General features: G+C 39.1%; 1 protein-coding gene across 1 annotated transcript in view; it reads right to left on the bottom strand.

Moving 5' to 3' along the window:
• Window positions 1–2,406: 2,406 nt before the first annotated feature.
• The window catches only part of PRKCA (protein kinase C alpha), a 156,388-nt gene continuing 137,885 nt past the window's right edge, over window positions 2,407–20,909 (bottom strand). The window contains exons 11-17 of the mRNA XM_075169449.1: window positions 19,398–19,489; window positions 17,704–17,766; window positions 17,214–17,352; window positions 11,040–11,120; window positions 9,511–9,618; window positions 6,924–7,064; window positions 2,407–3,083 (exon numbers count right to left, since the gene is read on the bottom strand). Coding sequence (XP_075025550.1) covers window positions 2,919–3,083; window positions 6,924–7,064; window positions 9,511–9,618; window positions 11,040–11,120; window positions 17,214–17,352; window positions 17,704–17,766; window positions 19,398–19,489 — 789 coding nt within the window. The 3' untranslated portion in view covers window positions 2,407–2,918. The remainder of the gene's footprint in view (window positions 3,084–6,923; window positions 7,065–9,510; window positions 9,619–11,039; window positions 11,121–17,213; window positions 17,353–17,703; window positions 17,767–19,397; window positions 19,490–20,909) is intronic.

Here is a 20,909-nt window from a genome sequence, read left to right as displayed (position 1 = left end):
TGCAACGGGACCTCCCCGATTCGTATTTCATCAGGAAAACCAGAACCGTTTGGGAATGACTCCCTATGGGACCTCCTGCCTGTGCCTGGCTTGGTTCAGTTCTGCCCCGTACTGTTTTTCTTACTGCAAAAACCTGTGCGCTGGTATTTCTCCCAGTATTTTCCTTTTTCCAAAGTCTCTCTTTCACTTCACATTCTTAAAACACATGTAATTCCGCCTCTCAGCAGGTTGACTTACTTGACAGCCCCTTATTTATTCAAAATCTGAGCCTCAGTAATCTGTGGAATCTATTATATTCCACAGTTTGATATCCAGATTCTCCTAAACTATGGCAGGCTAATAATATTCAGAAAACATAAATAGTCATGAATGCTGCACTAGCCCACATGCTTTATGGTGAATACCAAGATTTTTGAAGTATATAACATACAAACAAGAAAATGAGCTCCCACACTTGGCTGATAACATATTTGACACAGAATGGTTTAAAAATTTCACTCCTAAAACGTTTTAAAAATTGCGAGTTCTGTTTATTTAGGCAACAATCTAGTTCTTGTTAGTTGATCAATGCCCCTCGTTAGCGGTGTTTCCCACGCCTCAGAAAGCTTCGGTTGGCTCATTAACCCTGCTCACTCCTACCCGGGGAGATGCTCCTTGCTTAGAGCCGGGGCTGCAAAAGGACTGCGGCTGGGCAAGGAAGTCAAACCTCTGGAGTGCTGCGAATCGCGCGCCCTAGGCACCAAAAATACGGCTTCTGAGGGCACCGCGGCTGCAGAAGCACGACACAGTTGCCATTCGCATCCAACCCTGTTTCACCCAAAAACCGTCCCACTCCACCCCGGGTCACCCCCGTAAGTCAAACCCATCCACTTGGCTACCAATCTGCAGGACTGGATCTTTCTAACAGAATCTTTGGCACAGGTTCCATGTTTTATTGTCATAAAAGATGATTAGAAAGTAGATTCCCCTCCCCCCTCCCCCCCAGTTACATATTCTAATATAAATTTAAGTCTTTTATGGCAAATATCTTACTTTTTGAATATGTTTACATGCTGGAAAAAATGTAATCAGTCTGCATGCAGCAACAGAGACATCATGCTTGTGGCCTCGTCATGCACATCTGACAGACACAAAGTGCCTATGGCTGCTAACATTAACAAGGCAGAAGGGAAAAAAAAAGCAAAATGCACTGACTACTATTTTACATGCTGTAACAAAATCAAAATATGCACAAAAAATATTTACTGATATTTGAATTAATATCTTCTGGTAAGTCGTAAGAGGAAATATCAAAATTTTTTATCTAAGTGATAGGAGAGGAGAAGATTGCATTAATTACAGTGTTCACCATTGCAAATAAAGTCTATTTCCTTCTCTGTAAGTAATAAGCAGACGTGAAATGAAAGCCTAATTGAACCTCGTATAAAACCTGCAGGTAGCAATTATTGTTTAAAAGTAGATCTACTTTTAAAAAAAGAGATTATACCCTAAACTATTAACAATATCCAAAACCTAAAGTAAAAACCAAAACAATAGCAATAAAACATTTAGCTAAATCTAAATGATGTCATTCAGAACAAGAACTTTCACAATAAAGCACAATTTGTTTTATAAAATTTTATAATACTCTTTATGCTTGATACGATTATGTCAATAATATAGATCTGCTTATTATTAACCCTTATTATTAAGAGTTATTACTAAACATGCAAAATTCATTGCATGAAGCATATGTAAAATGTATTAAATTCCATTCTATCAATAAAACAAGTTTTAGGTGCTTCTTCTTTCAGGCTTGATTATTCTACAGCCCCAAGTTTTCTGAATTAAAACTGATTATTTTAAGACTAAATCTCACTGGATTTTCATGAGTTATTCTGGAGAAATCAGGAAGTCACTCGGGGCTGCACTTTTTGTTAATTTAGTATACATAATGCTTTCTTCGATTTACTGCCCTATACCGCAGACTATAAATAAACACATGTAAATAAGATTTAAGGGATTACAGTTTTGTTTTACATTCCAGGTTAACAAATTTCGTAGTAAAACGTTGGTATTAGAACCGGTTAACAGTAAGCTTGAGGAGTGGTGTAAATGAAATTAACTGAACAAACAATGGCACCCTGGATCACAGAATAATCTCATGGAGATTAAAATTCACAAAAATATTATTAAAATTATTACTATTATTATTATTAAAGACAAAATTTCACCCTTGAGTTTACCACATGCTACTCAGCAAAGATCCTAGAGATCTGGCCACCGCTGAAGTGCGTTTAAACTTGGTGTTGCTTACAGGATCGGTTCACGAAGCCTCAGGGTCTAATTTGATTTTATCCCCCCTCCCACCCACTCCCAGCTGGTTTCTGTCACATTTTCCAAACAACTGCTTTCCACATTTTTTTTGCAATGCCTCTCCTCCCCGGTGACGCTGCCGTTTCAGTCTTTGTGCTGCTGATCTCCCCGAAGTCACCGGGCGGAGCGGGGAGGAGCGGTCCCTGGGGGCCGAGTGCTCCTGTGCTCCTGCCTCCCATCATCCGCACCGAAGGATGAAATATTCGAGGTGGGTTTTTTTTTTCAGAGCGTGTGTTAGATTATTTCTTACACATCAGAGTGGAAAAGGGAGCAAAAGGACAGAGGGAAGTTCCAAAAATATGTAACGTACCAAAAAATGGGTAAGTTTAGACGAGTCAGTGGTGACTTCTAGAAGAGTAAGTGGGCACTGTACACGAATTTATCTCCCATTAAGACAACATTGCTGTTGCAAAGCCAAAATCCTGAATAAGTGGCCCTCCCCCCATCTTACACTTTCTAACCCTACAATTTCCAGGCCCAAATGGAATCAACAAGGCAAAAGCCTACAAATTGTAGGGTTAAGGACCGTTCCCCACTGTGGGATTTGTTCCTGTTCTACCGTTTCATGCTACATTTTCTAAAAGGGGGTGTACGAACTGGGGGTTGACATAAGAGAACCCTTCAAAATCTGTTTGGTCTATGTTAGCAATGACCAGCTGATCCGGAGGTGTTAACACTGGCTGTCCTCGTGTAAAGAATTTATCGAAGTTTTCGGCGCCTTTGCCACACTGCAAGAAAAAAAGAAACAGAAAAAAGGCTGAAAAAGTCAGCAGTACCTTGGCGGTTCCATTTTTTTGCAGATTTTTCAGGATACATGCAAGACTCTCCCTCATTTCTTATGAGTAGTTAAGAGAAAATTTTCTTTTCAGATATTTTAACAAAAAATCCCAGGCAAACAGAGAAGTTTTAATAGATGAATTCTGATGAAAAACAGAGTCTGAAAAGTTCCCATCCATCAGCATGAGGTGACAAGGTAGAGAGGCTTAAATATTCAGAATTACTGGGATAAAAAAGGAAAAAGAAAATATTTTTATGGACATCTATTGGCAAGAGATACTTTATCTGTCAAGTCATTTCATTCTTCTCAAAACCTTTATGACGCAAAATTAAATTTTTGTGTTAGTCTCCGTTTCCGTCACGATCTGCAGAAAACTTAACGTAATTCATTTATACGCTTTGATTCTTCATTGCACAGCCTATAAACTCTTGTAGATTCATAAACGACGGCAGAGCTTCAGTCCTGGGGACTGCAGGAGGAGCTGGGGCAGGGAGCGCGTCCTGGGAACAGGTCCCCGTTACAAAACCTGCTATCACAGGTTTCCTCCTTTTTTTGTCTAAGAGACGGGACGTGTCGCCTGGCGAAGCCCAGCCGAGAGCTGGGGTTATATATAGCTACACGCTGAACACAACTCATTCAGAACAGAAAACAAAAGAAATCAGGTTTGTGAAAAGGATAGTTTTGAGTGACGCAGAAAACACTTGAAAGGCAGGGAAGTACGATTAGAGGCAAGTTAAAAAGGATGAAGGTGGGACCAGAACAAAATTAGCTTGGGTGCAAGAAAAATGCGTATTTGAGGAAAACTAGGCATTGAATATTATGGAGAGATTGAAAGGAAACTGGTAAATCTGCTTATCTCAAACTGTCTACTGTATCTTTGAACAAAGTGTGGTTGCACGATAAAGGCACTGAATGTTTCTTCCCGTTGTCCCTGACCCTTTCCTCTCTATCCATCCCTACAATATATCTACATGTGGATTCAGAGGATAACATTACACTATTATCTTCAGACTTAGAGGATAACTTGGAAAGGGTAGGGTATGGCTTGTACAATAGACCAATATTAAACATTGATTTTTCTTGAATAAAGCTGTGCATTTATAGGAGAAACCAACTGAAGAGGTTGGGGAGTTCGAGGGTGAGGTGTTTGGCTATCTTGAAAACAGCTCAGTCACAGTTTCCAATCTTCTTGCAAAGCACCTGGCACGTCCTGGACTGGGACACGCCATCCGATCTGCGCTGCAAAGAACTTTTGCTGCCTCGGGCACAAGTTGGTTTATATTTCAGATGAAAAACGCACGCTCGGATACTGGACCGCAGTGCTCACAGAAGGACGCTTGTTCAGTCTTGGAAGGACACAAGCAGAGGAACGCTTCAACGGGTGAAAGGCTAACGGTAGTCTGCTTTTGTCACGTGGGGTTCTGCACTCTCCAAAACCCCTGGTGCCCACTGAAGCCAATGCATTTTGGTACAGAATCTCTTCAGAACAAGAATGGACAGAGCTGAACTTTGGAATGAAAGTTGATGTATCCCCAAATTAACAGTCAAATTTATTTAGAGGCAGTACAGTCAACTCGGAGCAGCAACAAAAGGGCTATTTACACAGGGAAGACTTTTGCTAAAAAGATGTTCTACAGATATGCATCATCCTTCCACAAAATTCTGCTCTTTTTTCTTTTATTTTTCTTTTTTTCTTCTTTCTTCAGCAAGTGGAAGGTATTCAAACAAGCTGTATTTTGAAACCAAAGTCCCTGACTCCTTTACATCTCCCACCATTGCTTATACTTGTAGAGGCTAAGAAATAACTCATGTGAAATCTGGGTATTTTTTTGGTGCAAATATAATAATTTATCAACAAATTTGCATCTTCAATTACGTATTTGTCTTACGTATTAAAGAGTAGCATTGCTATTGTGAGCGTTAATGCAGCATTAAAGCAGAACTGAAAAGACAAGACTCCTAGAACTCCTAAACTTACTAATATGAATAAAATGTTCTTCCTGCCAAATAATCAGTCTATGCCTACAGCCTGTGAAATGTCAATCTGGAAGGGAACACATTATTTAAACTGACCAACTGCTGACCCAAAATCTGCAGCTCCGTGTTGAAGTGAGAACCATGCCTCTGGGCAAAAGCAGCAGGACTATTCCTGCAGCAACGCGCTTCCTAGAGAAGATGCACCTACCAAGGTTTTCTGAAAAAAACCCATCCCAAACAAAGCCTATAAATACATCCATATCTTCAAACAGATTAAGGGTCGTGCTTTCTAGAATCAATATAAATAGAACGAGCAATCACAATAAATGAGTTATACATAGGGTATGTAAATATCAGTCTTGGATTTTAAATTCTTTTCGTCTGGGAAAGTTAGGCTCCATGTGAATATGCCTTGGTGAACGTTAATAGCAGCCTGTATAAACAAACCAGGTCATGATAACTCCGGAGATAGAGCACAGCTGCTCTAAACAGGAGCCAGGATCTGCCACGAAACGTGCTATGATGGAACCAGTCCATACTTCAAGCTTTTAGTACCTTCATGCTGGTGTTACTTTTAACTTCAAGGAGAGTCTAAGCACTCAGTTCCTGAGCTAATAAAACTTACAGATGTGAAGGTAGATTTGCTTTACGATCAGCTTTAAATTTGACTCAAGAAACACGTAGTGAAAATCTTCCATAAAATATGCTTTAAAGAGGTGCAGCCGCCCTTCGGACAGACAGCCCTGGGGACCGGCCGGGCAGGGTTGGCAGCACCATGCAGGCTCTTCATTTATTTACACCCTTCCCTGCATGCAAAATCCACACTATATGAAAAGGGTATTTGCCCTAGCACAAAACACTCTTCTCAGCATGCAACTCTCCTCCTGGTGATGTGAAAAAGTCACTCGTATGCAAAAAGAGAGGAATATGTTCTGCCACTGGGTAGTGGCCTCCCTCTGTTCATTAGTTTGTGATACCACATCAGCGTGTCTGTATCGGTAAATAAATCAGTGTACAGACCAATGATCCTACACCTGCAGTGCTACAGCCAGGTACGCATCTCAGTTGAAACAAAAAAAGTGCTAGAGAAGAAAGACTCAATGTTAAGACATAACAATTTACAGCTGTTCCTGAAAGCTTGTATTCTTGTGTGCAAATACTTTTCTTTGTCTGTCAATACTTGCTGAAGGAAATTCTCTACCAACAAATACAGCTCTTCAAATTATATTATGCACACAGTACTCACAGTAAGGATATCTTTCACTTGTTTGGATTTCCAAAATATTCCTACACATACATGTGTGTAAACCAGTGATAAACATTAAAAATAAATCAGGGATAATTCTTGCAAACTCAGCAGATGTGGGTGCTGTTACTCCAGGATGGGGAACACAGCCCCCCCGTGCTGTGTAGCCCACTGTGGAGGAAATTCACCCCAGTAATTCAGATACCTTTAATCATTTGCTTCAGATGTTGTTCAGAGGAGACAGTCGGGAACTGCATTTATTACACGTCTCAAGTGGCTGATGTGAATTTGCCAATTTTCCCTATTTTCAACTTCTCCGCAGCGCGTGACTGTCCAGTCAGGACTCAAACCACTGAGAGACTTCTTCACAAGGAACAAAGTACGCTGGGTTATGCTACAAGGTGCCAGAACATTAGCAGATTTACAGACTGGTCTGCCATAACCAAATTGCCTTATTTTAGAAGTGTCCCAGATTTGCAGCACCATGAAGCCAGCGTTAATCTCATCCCACGGGGAAGCATGACTGCAGACACATTTAGCAAGGGAAGTACTTGGCATCTCACTCACCACTTTAGGTTTGAAAGGTGGCTGAATCTCTCTGTTTTCCAGTTTTTCCCAGTCAATTCTCCTGAAGAAAGCATGTTCCCTGATGTCTCTTTCACCTTCAAGGCCACAGCCAAGGCGTTTTGCAGGATGTTTAGTCATTAGCTATTAGGAAGAAAACACCAAATGAGTAAATTTAACACTGGAATGAAAGTGAGACAGACTTTCTCCAGATTGTGATGCTCTTGCTCCTCTCCTGAAGATGCAAGTTGCTAATAAAATTGTTTTGAAAAGTTAAAATTCATTTTTTGAGGATTAGTTGTTTCTTGTTTGATCACTGGAGACAGCACGTCAGCAGCAAAATTAAGGGTTGCACTTGAGGAATTTTCCCATTCGGCAGCGGCTGCCGCTGTGGTGAGCGGGCGGGCGGTGCCCGGGGCACACGGCCATCCTGATAGTTCACAACTCACTCCTGAATTTCACCCTTGGTCTTTCAGTTCAGTCATATAAATCTCCAGAACAGCTTCTGCCCTACCTCAACAATCAATTAAACTTAATAAATTCCAATATACTAACGCTGTATGAAGCACCCCTCCCCCCCTTTCATTTTTCTGGGCTTGTTCAAGACATCTCATTACAGAGCCTACAATTTCTTGGCACCCAGCTGACAATACCTAATCCGCGTTTCCTCCCTTGCATCCTTAATGACCTCTTGGTCAATACTATACCCAGATGCATAGATTATGCAGACTTGGGGAAAAAAAAACCCAAACCCACCGCATTGCATGCCTGGAAACAGTAATACGCTCCCTAATTAACAAGCTCCTCAAAATCTTTTCAATTGATATGTACGTTAGGAATTGAGCAATGTAGCCTTCAACTCTCAGTTCCAGTATTGCGGGGACTTTTTAAAGCTCTTTTACAAATTATATATGATTAATATACTGCTGGGAGTGATACCCCAACACATCTTTTTAAAACCTCAGCTGTACCGCTTTAGTCTCCCTCCAAATGTTGAGTTGATCAGATTCCAATTTTGAACCTAAAATAAAAGCGACTCTAAGCAGACTTTGGAAGTCGGCTGTGCACTGGGCTAGGAATCACGTCCTCCTTCAAGCTTAACAGCAACTGTCCCGTTTTTGTTACCTTTTCTAAAACCCCTGTTTTAACAGTAGGTGATATAAGAAAATGTGAATAATGATTCTAGCAGTTTTAATTCTGTTCCAAAGTTACTGCATTTACCAAACCCAACAAACTCTGAATCAGTGGAATAGATGTCAAGCACACAATTCAATTTCAAGGGCACAGTGGGCACATTCGTCTTGCCCGATGGTGCACAGTCCCAGGATTGCTGAGCTACTGCTGACTACAAGGTTCAGAAGCCTTCTCGTATTGACTTCTTAGCTCAGGTATAATGCTCACTGAAATTTGGAATTAATTTGTTAGTTTAATACAGATGATGAACGTGTTATTATCACAGAGACTTGACCTCAAACCTAGTGGTGCAATGTAATTTTAGCTTTCTGACCTCCCTTTGCATAAGCACCTAGAGAACAGCAGCAAGCAGGAGAGCTGAAAACACGGTAATTAGATCAGGTTCAAACTGTGTTGTCTGAATATATGATTTTCACGACAAGGCATCAATCTACATGTACTTTACAAAAATATATCATGTTTTGTTTTTGTTGGCCAGCACGTCTACACCGGGATAGACTCCAAAATTAGAGTGGTTGGTCTTTCCTTTTACCTTGTTGTTCTAAACAGCTTTTCTTTTCCTTGAGGATTTTTCCTTAAGGGATTAATATTCATCTCAGGTACAATACTTCATAAATGGTTGCAAAGGAAAGGAAGAAAGTAAATACCAAATTAACTGACGCTACGTGCAGTGATATTTTACAAGTAAGACATCAAAGTAACGCTTTACAGACGGTGGTTTGGAAAAGCTGCAGATTGACAGTACTCTAGGGAATCACATGGAGTCAAGGGAAAGTCGGATGAATTCTTTTTTCCTGAGCTAATCCCCTGAAGTCAAATCTATTCTTTTCCTTGAAAAAAAAATTAAATTAACTTAGAATCTAAGATAAATTTTAGGCCACACAGGTTACAACTGGGTCAGGATTTCCCCACAGTTTCCTTGCATTTACGCTGAAGATTTTCACATAAGCTCACCTTTACCTACATTTAAAAATGATTCTTATTAACTCTTTTGCTCTGCTGCTGTCGTTAGGCATACTGGGCTGAGGACTCTCTGGAGTATCTGGTATCCCAGCTGAGATATCTCCTCACCCTGCAAAACTGGGGTTGTGCTGCCGAGGGTTGTGAGGCAAGGTGGGTGGAGACGTTTCACACCATCGTCCTGTTTATAAAATCTGCTTTGGATTTGGCAGCTACTGATTCTGACATTTGTTCTTACCATAAAACAAGCAGGCACAGCGGGAAGAGCTGAATACTTATCAGTGACACCGAGCGATGAGCACTTCATGACAATATAGCTTAGCACAGCCTGATGGAAGTTGCGCTTAAAAATACTACCATATCAAAGCCAGACAAATTTAGTTATTCACAAAGATTGCCAAAAAGGAACTTAATGATAAAGAAGCATCTATCTCACCCCCTTGCAGATGGAGACAGCTTCTTTGGACAGTGATTTTGGATAGGAAACATTATGCTCCATTATGGACTGGAAAAGTTCATCTTCATCTTCTCCATCAAACGGAGGCTGTTGAAAATAAATCACAGGAAAGTTACTTATTGTTTTTTTTTTTTTTTTTAAATTCTTCACTTTTTATGAAATGGCATGACAATACTATGTCCACACTGGGTCAGGTCAAAGGTACATCCACAGCCCATTAATCTGCCCCCAGTCAATCACAGATGCCCAAAGAGATCAGTATACAGCAGTGGTCCTTGCCCAGGAAGACAAACCAAACTTCCAGCCATCTGCTGCAGCTTGGGATCTTCTGACCCAGAAGTTTAGTGTTCATCAGTCTCAGGTAGAAATTGAGGAGAAAAGTTCATTTCTGCCACCAGCATGGCAGCCAGGTTAATGAAATGTGTGCAGGATTATCTTCGCGATCATCTTTAATCAGCTTTTAAAGCTACTATGCACCAGACAGCCAAAATGCTTTAAAGGGTGAAGTTTGGAGACTCTAACTTTCAATTACGTTGTGCTAAGGTATATCCATTCCTCACTTAATTCTAGTTAAACTCCAGTTTGTTTTATAAGACATGGCTGCTTCTGTGAAGGGGAGACTGTATCACAAGAAAGGGCTGCATTTTATTTTTAAATACCGGTGATGAAGAAAGTGCCTGTGGGTGAGTCCCCAGGATACGGACACTGTGTAAGGCTCCACTAATGGTAAATCCCATTTTCTCAAAAGCATTCAGATGCCTAATATTTGCAATGCAGACTGTAAATGTTAACAACTGCATTTGCTACACTTTAAAAACACCGACTGGACTTTAGTAGAGAAACTGTTAAAGGCATTTGTTAAAAATGTATGTTTTAAGCTTAGGAAATGCATATGTTTAGCTAACACTCATTGAAAGCCAACTGCACAAATCTTTTCCATCTCAAGACGAATAGTTGGTAGTTATCTGCCATTTACTGCAGTACAGTGTTGCTTTTCTACTTGAGTGACTCAGAGAGCAGCAACTCATTAACTGTGCAGAATTAGGGGTCTATAACTGAGCATATTTCAAGCGGCGAGACCCATACTTTACCCCTAGGACATACAATAAAAAAACTGTACTCTTGTGACTTAACTGCAATGCAGAGCATATACACGCTCTTATTATGTCTCCCTGCGGTTTCAAACTAGTAAATGATATTTCTTCCATTTGACATGCATTTTCCTGCTCAAGTGTCTCCCATTCAGTTTTGAAGACGGCTATTTATAACATTATTACAGTACAAAGAAACCATATTCAAAGAGAGTGCTTGATTATGTGGCTGCAATATAAAGAGCTTAAAGCCTAAATACATTCTCAGTGGAGTCAGTCAAGAGTACAAGGAGATAATATCAGTATGAAAGGCCCCAAGCTTGTCCCCTAAGGGTCTAACCCATTAGGGAGCCTTGAAACAGAGCAGCTTGGCGAGGCAGGAGGAGGTCACAGCCAGCACGGGAGGGTAACTCTTACCTGGCCAGCTAACATCTCATAGAGCAGCACTCCGTACGCCCACCAATCCACAGACTTCCCATAGGGCTGGTAAGCAATGATCTGTATAATCACAAAAAAACCAAAGGAAAAACTCCTATGTTAACTAACACCCAGTCTTGTGACATAGTAGAGAAATAGTGACATGCAGAGGTGAACATATTTCCTTCAAAAAGCCCAGAAAGACAATACTGAAATCCTCACTCCAGCTAATCATTGGTTTCAGTGGGAGCTGGACTGTTTTGCAAATGTTAGTCTAAACCTGCCCACTTCTTTTGGTACTCCGATGTCTTGGGAAATGCGGCTCTTAGGAGACCTTGGGATGTGCATTTGAAAGCAAAGAAGGAAGTACAGCAGCACAATGTCGGAGACAAGGCAAAAATGTTACCCATCCATTTGTGTCAAAGCTTGAAATCATGAGACGCACTTAACTTACAGATTATCAATAATTAAGCCTTCCTTTTCTTTTCAATATTTATATTTTTGTTCTGCTGTAAAAGGAATCAAAATTTAAGAACAGAGCAAAACCCTGAAAAGCTCAGTTACATTTTCCCAAGTTGCATGATTAATATTCTCTTAGTATGAAGCTAGATACCAGCTATGCAAAAAAGAAGGGGGTTTCTGCTGCTCAGCCTAATGGAAATGTCAAGTATTTTGCATCCTCTGGGTTCACATCTGACTCACATAGAAGCACCAACTGAGCTCTGACAGAACGAAAGACTGCAAGTGCCAACAGCACGCAGGTCCCCTCGTGCGTCATTTTCTTTAACCAAGGCCTCTTCAGAGATCAGTGTTAATTTATTTGAGGGATGCATTTCGGCATGCTATAGAGGAGTTTTGAGCTCTCAGAACTCCTTCTAAATAACTGCGAAAGGATATTGTGAGTCGTGAAGGGATGCAGGACGTCCCAGCCACTGCCCACCCGCATCGGGGAAGGCAGCAGCAGAGCCTCCAGCCCCAACGCCACCGCTCCACTAGAATAAGCAGAGAACTGGGGCAGTCATCACTTGCGTTTATTTTCCTGTTTGCATGCGTTTTTATTCTTGGTGAAACAAATTGCTAAGACAAGTACACATCACATATTCTAGATTTTCTAGTTGTCTGAAAGAGAACTTGGACGGGCAAGTTTTGTAATTTCTGAGGAAAATAGTGAGTCACCAATTCAATAAAGCTGGACTGCCTGGCTACTAAATAAAATTAGAGTCTCTATGTGAATATACGTTCTTTGCTGGGATAACAGCAGCACATGAATTAAAAATTACTGCAATGTTCCTAAGCAAAGGATTTCAAAATCAATCGTACTCCGAAATATATTACACAACCAGAGGTAATAATAAGAGTCTCAGCTGGAAGGTCCTACATAAAGGCGATCTTTATTAGTTGTCTTTTAGCAGTAAGATGGGCTTTAAAATATATATTTGGGACATTCATTTCATATTATAGTGGTTGACATACTGGGTTACTCGCCCTTTAATTTCTATCATCAGTAAGTTCCCAGAAGTCTGCTGGAATCAATGTTGCTTCTTGAAAGACCACTTTCAAAATTTTATGCAGAAAAAATACTGGCCTTTACACACAGAAAATGATAAAACATTTCATCCTCAACCCTTCTCCGACAATCTCCTTGCCTTATGGAAAAAGAGTATTTTGTTTAAAAAAAAAGGGATATTTTTCAGAAGGTCATTAATTTACAAGGGCAGAACATTTTGTACAATAAGTACGCTTCATGTAAGTGGTTTTGGTAGGAACAGTTTATTTCAAATAGCAAATGAGAAAAAGACGGATTCATAGCAGTTAGAAAGAAAATGCTGCTACACGGCCATGGTTCTCAACCTGGCAGTCAGGTCTGCCCAGGAGGCCACAGCCTGCTTCTCCTCCTATTGTGAAAGAGTTTGATGGGAGTATCGAGGAGAGGAAATCTTTTAAATATGGTAATGCAATGTCATAAAATGAAAGGTGTAACAAAGCACAGACTCAATGACACTGTTTGTTTATCCAGCAAGAGGTGAGTCAAGATCGGGTTGTTCTCTAAATAGCATTCTCACCAGCAAATGTAATCTGCCCCAATTAACCTGCCTTTGGGAGAGAATATCACCGAATCATCAAGAGAGATAGAATTAGTATGAAAAAAACTCCCACATTTAACATATGGTCAGAGTCACTAAAGTTTTTGTCCTATGTCATTGGCTAAAATATTTATTTGATGCCACATGTCAACATCAGCAGAAGCATCTGATGAACAGCTTAGTGCCCCCTCCAAGCTGGCACATGCCTCCCTTGCCCAAACCAGTCGCATGATGAAAGAGTAGAATTTGAGAAATAAATACGGACATCAAGTTCCACTGGGACTGGAAGGGTCCCACTGCAGAAAAGTCCCACTGCAAATGCAACGAAAACACCTTTTTCATTGAACCTATCGCAATGTAGGAAAAGGTGGTACTGTTGATGTCTGCTGCTGTATACCAGAAGTTTTTTTCCCTTAATCCTAATTAAATACACACAGTTTGAATCACCAGCTTAATCCTGGTAAGGATACGATACAAATGAAACACAGAACAGCAATCTGCCACGTTCATCCACCAACCTGCGTGTCATGCACGGAAACCGGTGGTTATACTCATAATACTGGGAGCTATTCAAAGCATTAATTGGAAAATGTAAACGAGAGGAAAGAACGCTCACTTCAAGGAAGGAATTACATGCATGTGGGAGGAAGCAGATGAGTTTTCAATATACAGTCAAACATGCATTGGTACAAAGTCAGCAAGTTCTAAATGTCCTATTTTCAGTAGTTCCCTCCTTCTCATCCAGAAATCATCATGTATTACCCACCAGCTGCTGCACTCAAAGCCATCACTGGCTGCCTTGCAGCAGCTGCCAAAATAATCCTATCTACATGTACAAATTTTGATATCTTTTAGAATAAGCAGAATAATTAACATGACCTCCTGTCTCACCACAGTGCACAGAGCAGACCCACAGAGCAGTGAGGGAGTTCATGTGCCTAGAAATGAAGACCTGTACCCTCCTCCAGCTATGATCTCTGCCTTCTACTGGCCAGTGAGGAGGGGAAAGTTGATAGGACCTTTCCCTTCCCCTCCTTCTCCATCATTAATTTAAATGATTGCCTTTTTCATCTCCTTTTGCATTTCAAATGTCCCATTTTCCCTACCTATTACTGTATTTTAAGAGCTCTGCCTTTTCAGGTGCTGTGGATTTGAGAGCTCAGGAAGAGCTCAGGAGGAATTTCTGAAATTGGCAGAGGAATGGTGATTGCTCTTTTTTTTTTTTCCTTTTTGCCTCCAAGGAAGGCACAGTTAACAGCAGGACACAGAGATTAATACCAGCAATTTGTAGGAATGTTTAGATCACTGCAGCTTGCAGCTGGTAGCCAGTTGGGATGAAAAGATTATATCCCAGAGGCAAGAGAGAAAGTCTTTTCTGAACCTATCTTATGTCTACTGGAAAAGTTAAAACTCAGTTATTAAAAGAAATAAATATTACTAGCTCAAGAAACAGTCAAATGTACACTTTCCCAACCTTTGCAATACCTATTAGCCTCCCATAACCCCGGCAAATGCAAGGTTAGAACTTCAGATTTTGAGGCTATTAGATGGAGGAGAAGGGAAACAGTCTTTCTAATTTAAATTCTTCTGAAATTCCAAGTCAGTGCTCTAGCTGCTGCAGGGATGCTGGCGGCGGGGTTCAGTACGCGCCCCAGGCATGGGCAGTGCTGGCAGAATCCTTTCCCGCTAATCCTCCTGACATCCATCTCCTTCTGTCTCTCTTGACTGGTCAAGGAGATACAAAGTGTTAATTGATTTCACAGCTATTTTACCATTCTGACCATAAATATTTAAGTTCAGCACATCAATACATATTCTTTACTAGATAACGACTTTCTGCCTGACAGAAGTGGTCAAACCTGGAATTCTACCAGTTTAACCTCTGCACATTTCTCAAATTGCCTAGGATAAGAAAATGAATATTAATTCCAGTGCATTATACACCTAAGTAATAACAAATGCTAACTTTCCCAATCATTAAAAAAGGAAAGTGTGCAAGTCCACTCTGCTGAATGTAGCACCATATTCCCCTGCTTTTCTGACCGGGGATCATATGTGTGAAGCCAGCTGAGATGTTCCTGTATGGTCCTGCCAGCCGTGTTATCTCCAAACTACGTCTGTGGGTAGCTCATGTAGAGGCAGCGTGGGCTCCTTCAGACCCCACTATAGTCACAACATTATTTCCCAAATACTGATGAAAAGAGCTAATTCTCTATGTTTGAGTGCAACACACTCTACTCTAAATACCTTCAACAGTTTATTTAGATTTAGCTCATTTATCTCCACCCAGTAGGGAATGGTACCATGCAAATGAATCCTCATTATAATCTATTATAAATTTATAAATTTTAGCCCATGGAAACATGCTGAAATGCTCCTGCAAGCAAAACATGAACCTTACTTTGAAGTTTACTGCAAACCTAGTTAGCAATTTGTCAGTCACAATAATGTCTTCAGAAACGAAAGAAAATCAGCCAACTAAAAAAAAAAATCTCTTTGTAAGATAATAGACTAATTTCCTCCCAGTTACTGAATGTTTTGGTAAAAGGGTTATTTCTTTATATGAAATTTCCAAATAAAGTAAAATACATCATTCCAACACTGACCCGTATTGAGCATTTTGGCACTGACAACATGTTCTTTGGTATTAACTGGCACAAGACTATTGCCGCAGAAAGGACACTTTTTAATTTGTAATATTGGCTTCATTTATGTTTTGACAGGAGAAAATGAATTACTGCTTTGGTTGTTCTGATATCCTGCTGCAAGCAACAGCAATTTGTGAAAAAACAAGTTTTTTTAATACACAATATTTCACTCTGAAAAGCATGAATTAGCAATTGGAAAAAACCAAACTATTTTTCATTCCAATTTCACAGAGATGACAAAATTCACCTCAGATACTAATTTACTTGTCCATGTATAAATCTCCCATATTCCAACAAACATTCAATTACAGCCAGAAATGTTCCAGCCAGAGCTGCCTCTTGCCCAGCACTCAGTGAAACACTGAGTATCTTGGATCAGGACACAGCCTCTTGCACTGAATTTGCAGCCAAACAAATCAAGACTCTTGAAAGCTCAGTATGCACAAATACCAGATTTTAATATTCATATACTTGAATCATTTCCAAATCACCACATGTGCTTGTTTTTAATGTTCTATACCTAAACTATTGAAATAGAAATCATATCCAGACTAAAAATCTTAACTCTAAGCTCGTATTTATCACAGTGCTTTAAAGTAGAACTGTGTTTCTCGTGATCAAATTTTCATTTTAGACACCCTGCAGTTAGGTTCGTGTTTTCAGTGGCTTGAATGCAGTCCAGGTATTGCCAACTCACAGAAAACTCAAGGCAAATTATGGATTTATTATGCCAACTCCATTCACGCCCTGATCTTACAGCTTTGTTGAGGCTTTCAATGACTGGAGCTTTCCTGGGATCAAGAGCAGTAACTCACAACACCTGTGTACCCTTTGTAAGACATGGCCTGGAAAAGACTACCATAGTTTTGCAGGGAGGTCAGCGAAAAGCTTCAAGACCTCATGAGTCCCTTCCCAAAAATCAATGAGTGGTGTGTGATTTCCTGAAAATGCCAAACAATCCTTTAAATATATGTATTTTGGCAGGTATGTGAACCTATGGAGAAATACATTAAAGAAGCTATATCTGCTCCCAATAAAATGTTTGCTGACCTCATCAACAACCTCAGCAACACCCATGAAGTCTCTATGACTTCACAAATTGAAGCACAAAGTGTAGTGTAATAACATTTCCAGGCTACAAATCTAAAATCACAAGGTGGTGATCCTGCTTTTTTAGTCTTTTGCTAGTATGAACAAAATCTGAAACACTGTTCTCATAAGAAGTTAGTTTTTCAATCAACTCGATATTTTTTAAAATAGTGAAGTCTTATTTATAATGTTGTATTAAGTCACAAAGTTATTCAATATACCTGCAGAAGTATAAATGGTACCATCCACAGAGTATCCAGAGTTACAGCTATTAAAACTTGGTGGTGTGAGGTGCGCGTAGGGACAATTTTCATTTGAGCGACTGAAAGGTTCTTGAAATGGTAAATATTTACCTCTGGTGCAATGTAGTCTGGAGTGCCACAGAAGGTCCTGGTTGTTACTCCATCTAACATATGTTCTTTGCACATTCCAAAATCAGCAATTTTAATGTGTCCTTCTGAATCCAACATCACATTATCTAATTTCAGATCTCTATGAAGAATCACAGTAATTTAACGTTAATGTTTAGGATCAACTATGGCCAACTTACCTACTTCTGCGTCTAGGTGAGGAATATGTGTAGCTACTTGGGGGGGCAGGGGGGACAGGGCTGCACATGCACGGCAGCCTATGGATGGAGGGAACCTCGCTGCAGATATGTAAGAACAACCATAAGCCCTGAAACTGGACAATTAATCTAGAGGTAGATGTATGTGACCATGAACACACTCACACTGAGACTTCTGAACATGTAAAACTATTAAACGTCACACAGGAATGCATAAGATCATGTTTGGGGTTTTAAAAATAGTTCAGAAATTACTTATGTCAGATTATACTCACCTATAAATAATCCCTCTGTTATGGAGAAAGAATAACCCAACTGAGATCTCAGCTGCATAGAACCTGTATGAAAAAAAAACCAACACATTTCTTATAGCCTCATGATTTCCTTCTGACAAAATATTTTGGAAATGCATCATAGTAAAGAATGACAGTATAATAGTATATAAAGTATATAACGCATAGTGTGTATATATATATTAAAGTATAAAAATATACATTGCAGGCAGATGACATAAAAGACACCTTACTTCAATTTGACTTTAACAGAAACATTTTGAGTATTTGATGTTAAAATAATGCAAAATTTAAAAAAAAAAATTGAAAATGTCTCCCTGGACCATAAAAAAATGGGGCAGCTGGAGTACAGCATTTTACTGCACTGATCTGAATCTGCCTGCAAAGGTCATTATCTCTAATCACATATGAATGCTGAATTCAGGATGCAGCTCAATTTACATTGCAATTCATACGGCATGAAATAATTTGCAGAAATAGTATTCCTTTATACAGGTTGTTAATGGATTAATTACATAAAGCTAATTAAAATGATTACCATATAAAATATAATTGCTGAATGTAGTTAAAGGATATATAATATTGATGGATGTTTGAAGCCAGTTGCTGTGGAACTGTGCAAAGTATGTGCAAGAGGATTATTTAAAGATTAGATTAATTTTTAGGCGAGCATAAGGGAAAGGAAAACTTAGCTCTGGAACACTTGATCAGAGGTGTTTGTGAACGCGTGTGCTGGAATATGCTCCACAGGCGTAAGCTGTCATAAAGCACCATAATTTGCAACGGGTGTTGGCAAGTTACGTTAGCTGGGAGTCAGGGATGATTTGATACCATCTAGCTTTTATTTAGTGAGTTGTTGAAATTTTGTTTTATCCCTCGAACACTTATATTTAGAAGGCCTCTCATTTAAACAAGCCCTGATTATTTAAACTGAAATGAGAAATTATTTTAGCTGACTTCTTAAAACAGTTGGTCACACTTCATTTTAAAGTTTCATTGGTAAACGATTTATGAAACACTAATAAATGATGATGAGATGTAACAAGCATGACTAAAATGGTACTGATGGATCTATTCACATTTGAATATGCTACAGATCATTATCAGTTGCTCACTGATATGCCAGATGTACAATTACCTAAAAGGGATCATGTATATAAACAACTTCTAATCATTTATTAACTCCTCACAAATAAAACTGCTATAAAAAAGTAGGATCACAGAAATTCTTATAAGCTATATATTGAATTTATCTTGTATAAACTATAATTTATATTGCAATGCTGAGTCTATTTGTATTGCCTTTTCCTATAACATTAATTCAGACTGAAATGTCTACTCACTTTTTTTTTATATTTGCTTTTAAAAACAACACCAGAATACCAAGCAACACCTTTAATTTCCTGTTGCCTTGTTCAAATTCTTGTCACTTTTAAAGTAGGCGTTGCATGCCTTTGTTTTTGCTGTATTTTTGAATAAAAAGGCATAGCTACCTTTGGCTTATGTGTGCAAAGCCAACATTTTTAACATAAACTTCAGCTTTTGGGTCTTAAAAACCAATCAAGAAAGGCCAGCCTAGACTTCATGCTGAACCTGGGAAGAAGAAAAAACCTAATCCTCTTACAATGTAAAATTAAGATGATGACATGATTTAAATATATAAACACGACACTCACACTGCTTGTGGCTCCTTAAATTTTCCTACTTGCTGAATGTGATACATGAGATCACCACCATTCACATACTCCATAACAAAATACAGACGGTCCTAGGATAAAGTATTAAAGACGCACATAAATACATTAGAGAAAATATTAGATATGCATTGATCAGCAAAAAAGTTACTAATATGTTATTATAAAGCTTTTAAGATTATTAGGACTGGTTGTACATTCTGGCAAAATTGATAGATCAGGAAATGGAAGTGGAATGTTTTGTAAAACCTGCAAGAGTAAATGACTGATGAGATCTGTCTAGATCTGCCAATTTTAGTGACGCATTTTTATACATTATTTGTCTACAATGGTTCCCATAGTTATTCACATATAGATCTGCCCGAAAAATCTGTCTCTCTAAAAATAAATGTAAAAAAAAATTTAAAGATTGTTGAAAATTCTTGCTTTGAGGCCATTTCTAATCCTTCTTAATAAGTTTTCCTTTGGAAGATGGGAGGCAAGAAGAAAAGTAATTGTAGGATTTACAAAAGTATTTGGAACCCTTACAAATGACACTAAGTAATTTCTCATAGGCACATATTTCAGCTAGAGGAAGATGGCAATAAGGTATTTTGGAGGGAGATTCTTTTTGCACAGTGAGGACTTTTAAAGGCCATATCCAGGTATCTCAAATCAAACATGACCATAATACATTTGAGCGCGCTTAAGTAGTATTTTCCCACCCAGTGTCCTCCAGACAATAAGACTTAAAACAGTAGCTCTGTCCCCCAGTTTTCAGAGGACTAAAACTGAGCTCTTCCAAGTGACTTCAGTAAGAATACATTGTTTACACTCTACAAACATTTTTAATTTAGGGTGGATGTTTTTGGCCACCTAACATGAAAAATTCTGGTGGACAACATTATGGCAAGCTTCCTATCTGCAGTTATAATATGATCCAGACAGCATATAAGATGCATTAATAGTCTTCCTCCCAATTATGGAAGACATATTTTTGGCTTCCTCTGATTCTCCTTTAGATATTTTGGACAGAATCATTATCCTGAAATATTTGTAGAAAAGTTCTGATCCAATATTCTGAGGGGAAAGAGACTCATTACTAAGATGCTCCAGTTCAATCTCTTTCCTTCACCATTGATTGAAAGTCTCCAATCATCCAGTAACTAAGACTTCAGAACATTAACATCCATTTAAAAACTGTGATTTCATAAGCTGAGTCCAACAGACAAGCCATGGGCAAAATGTTTAATTGGCCAGATTGGATTTATAAAATTTAGATTTTTGTATGAATTGTCTTATTGTAAAACCCATGGCAATAGAAGCCTGCATCTAAAAGCACTAACCAAAAATTATCAATTTTTCCTACAGTCACACAGTTTACGCCTTTTCTTCTCCTTCATATACAATTTCTCATTTTTGTAGCTAATATTAATCCTCTAGAATATAGCACCAAACTACTCAACACTTTGGAAAACATGAAGTAAATTAGGAAAACGTGTTAATGATTATCTA

Source organism: Calonectris borealis, chromosome 20, assembly GCF_964195595.1.
Source record: "Calonectris borealis chromosome 20, bCalBor7.hap1.2, whole genome shotgun sequence".
Lineage (NCBI taxonomy): Eukaryota > Metazoa > Chordata > Aves > Procellariiformes > Procellariidae > Calonectris > Calonectris borealis.
The sequence above is the reverse complement of the archived record's forward strand: the minus strand, read 5'-3'. Positions and strand labels throughout refer to the sequence as shown.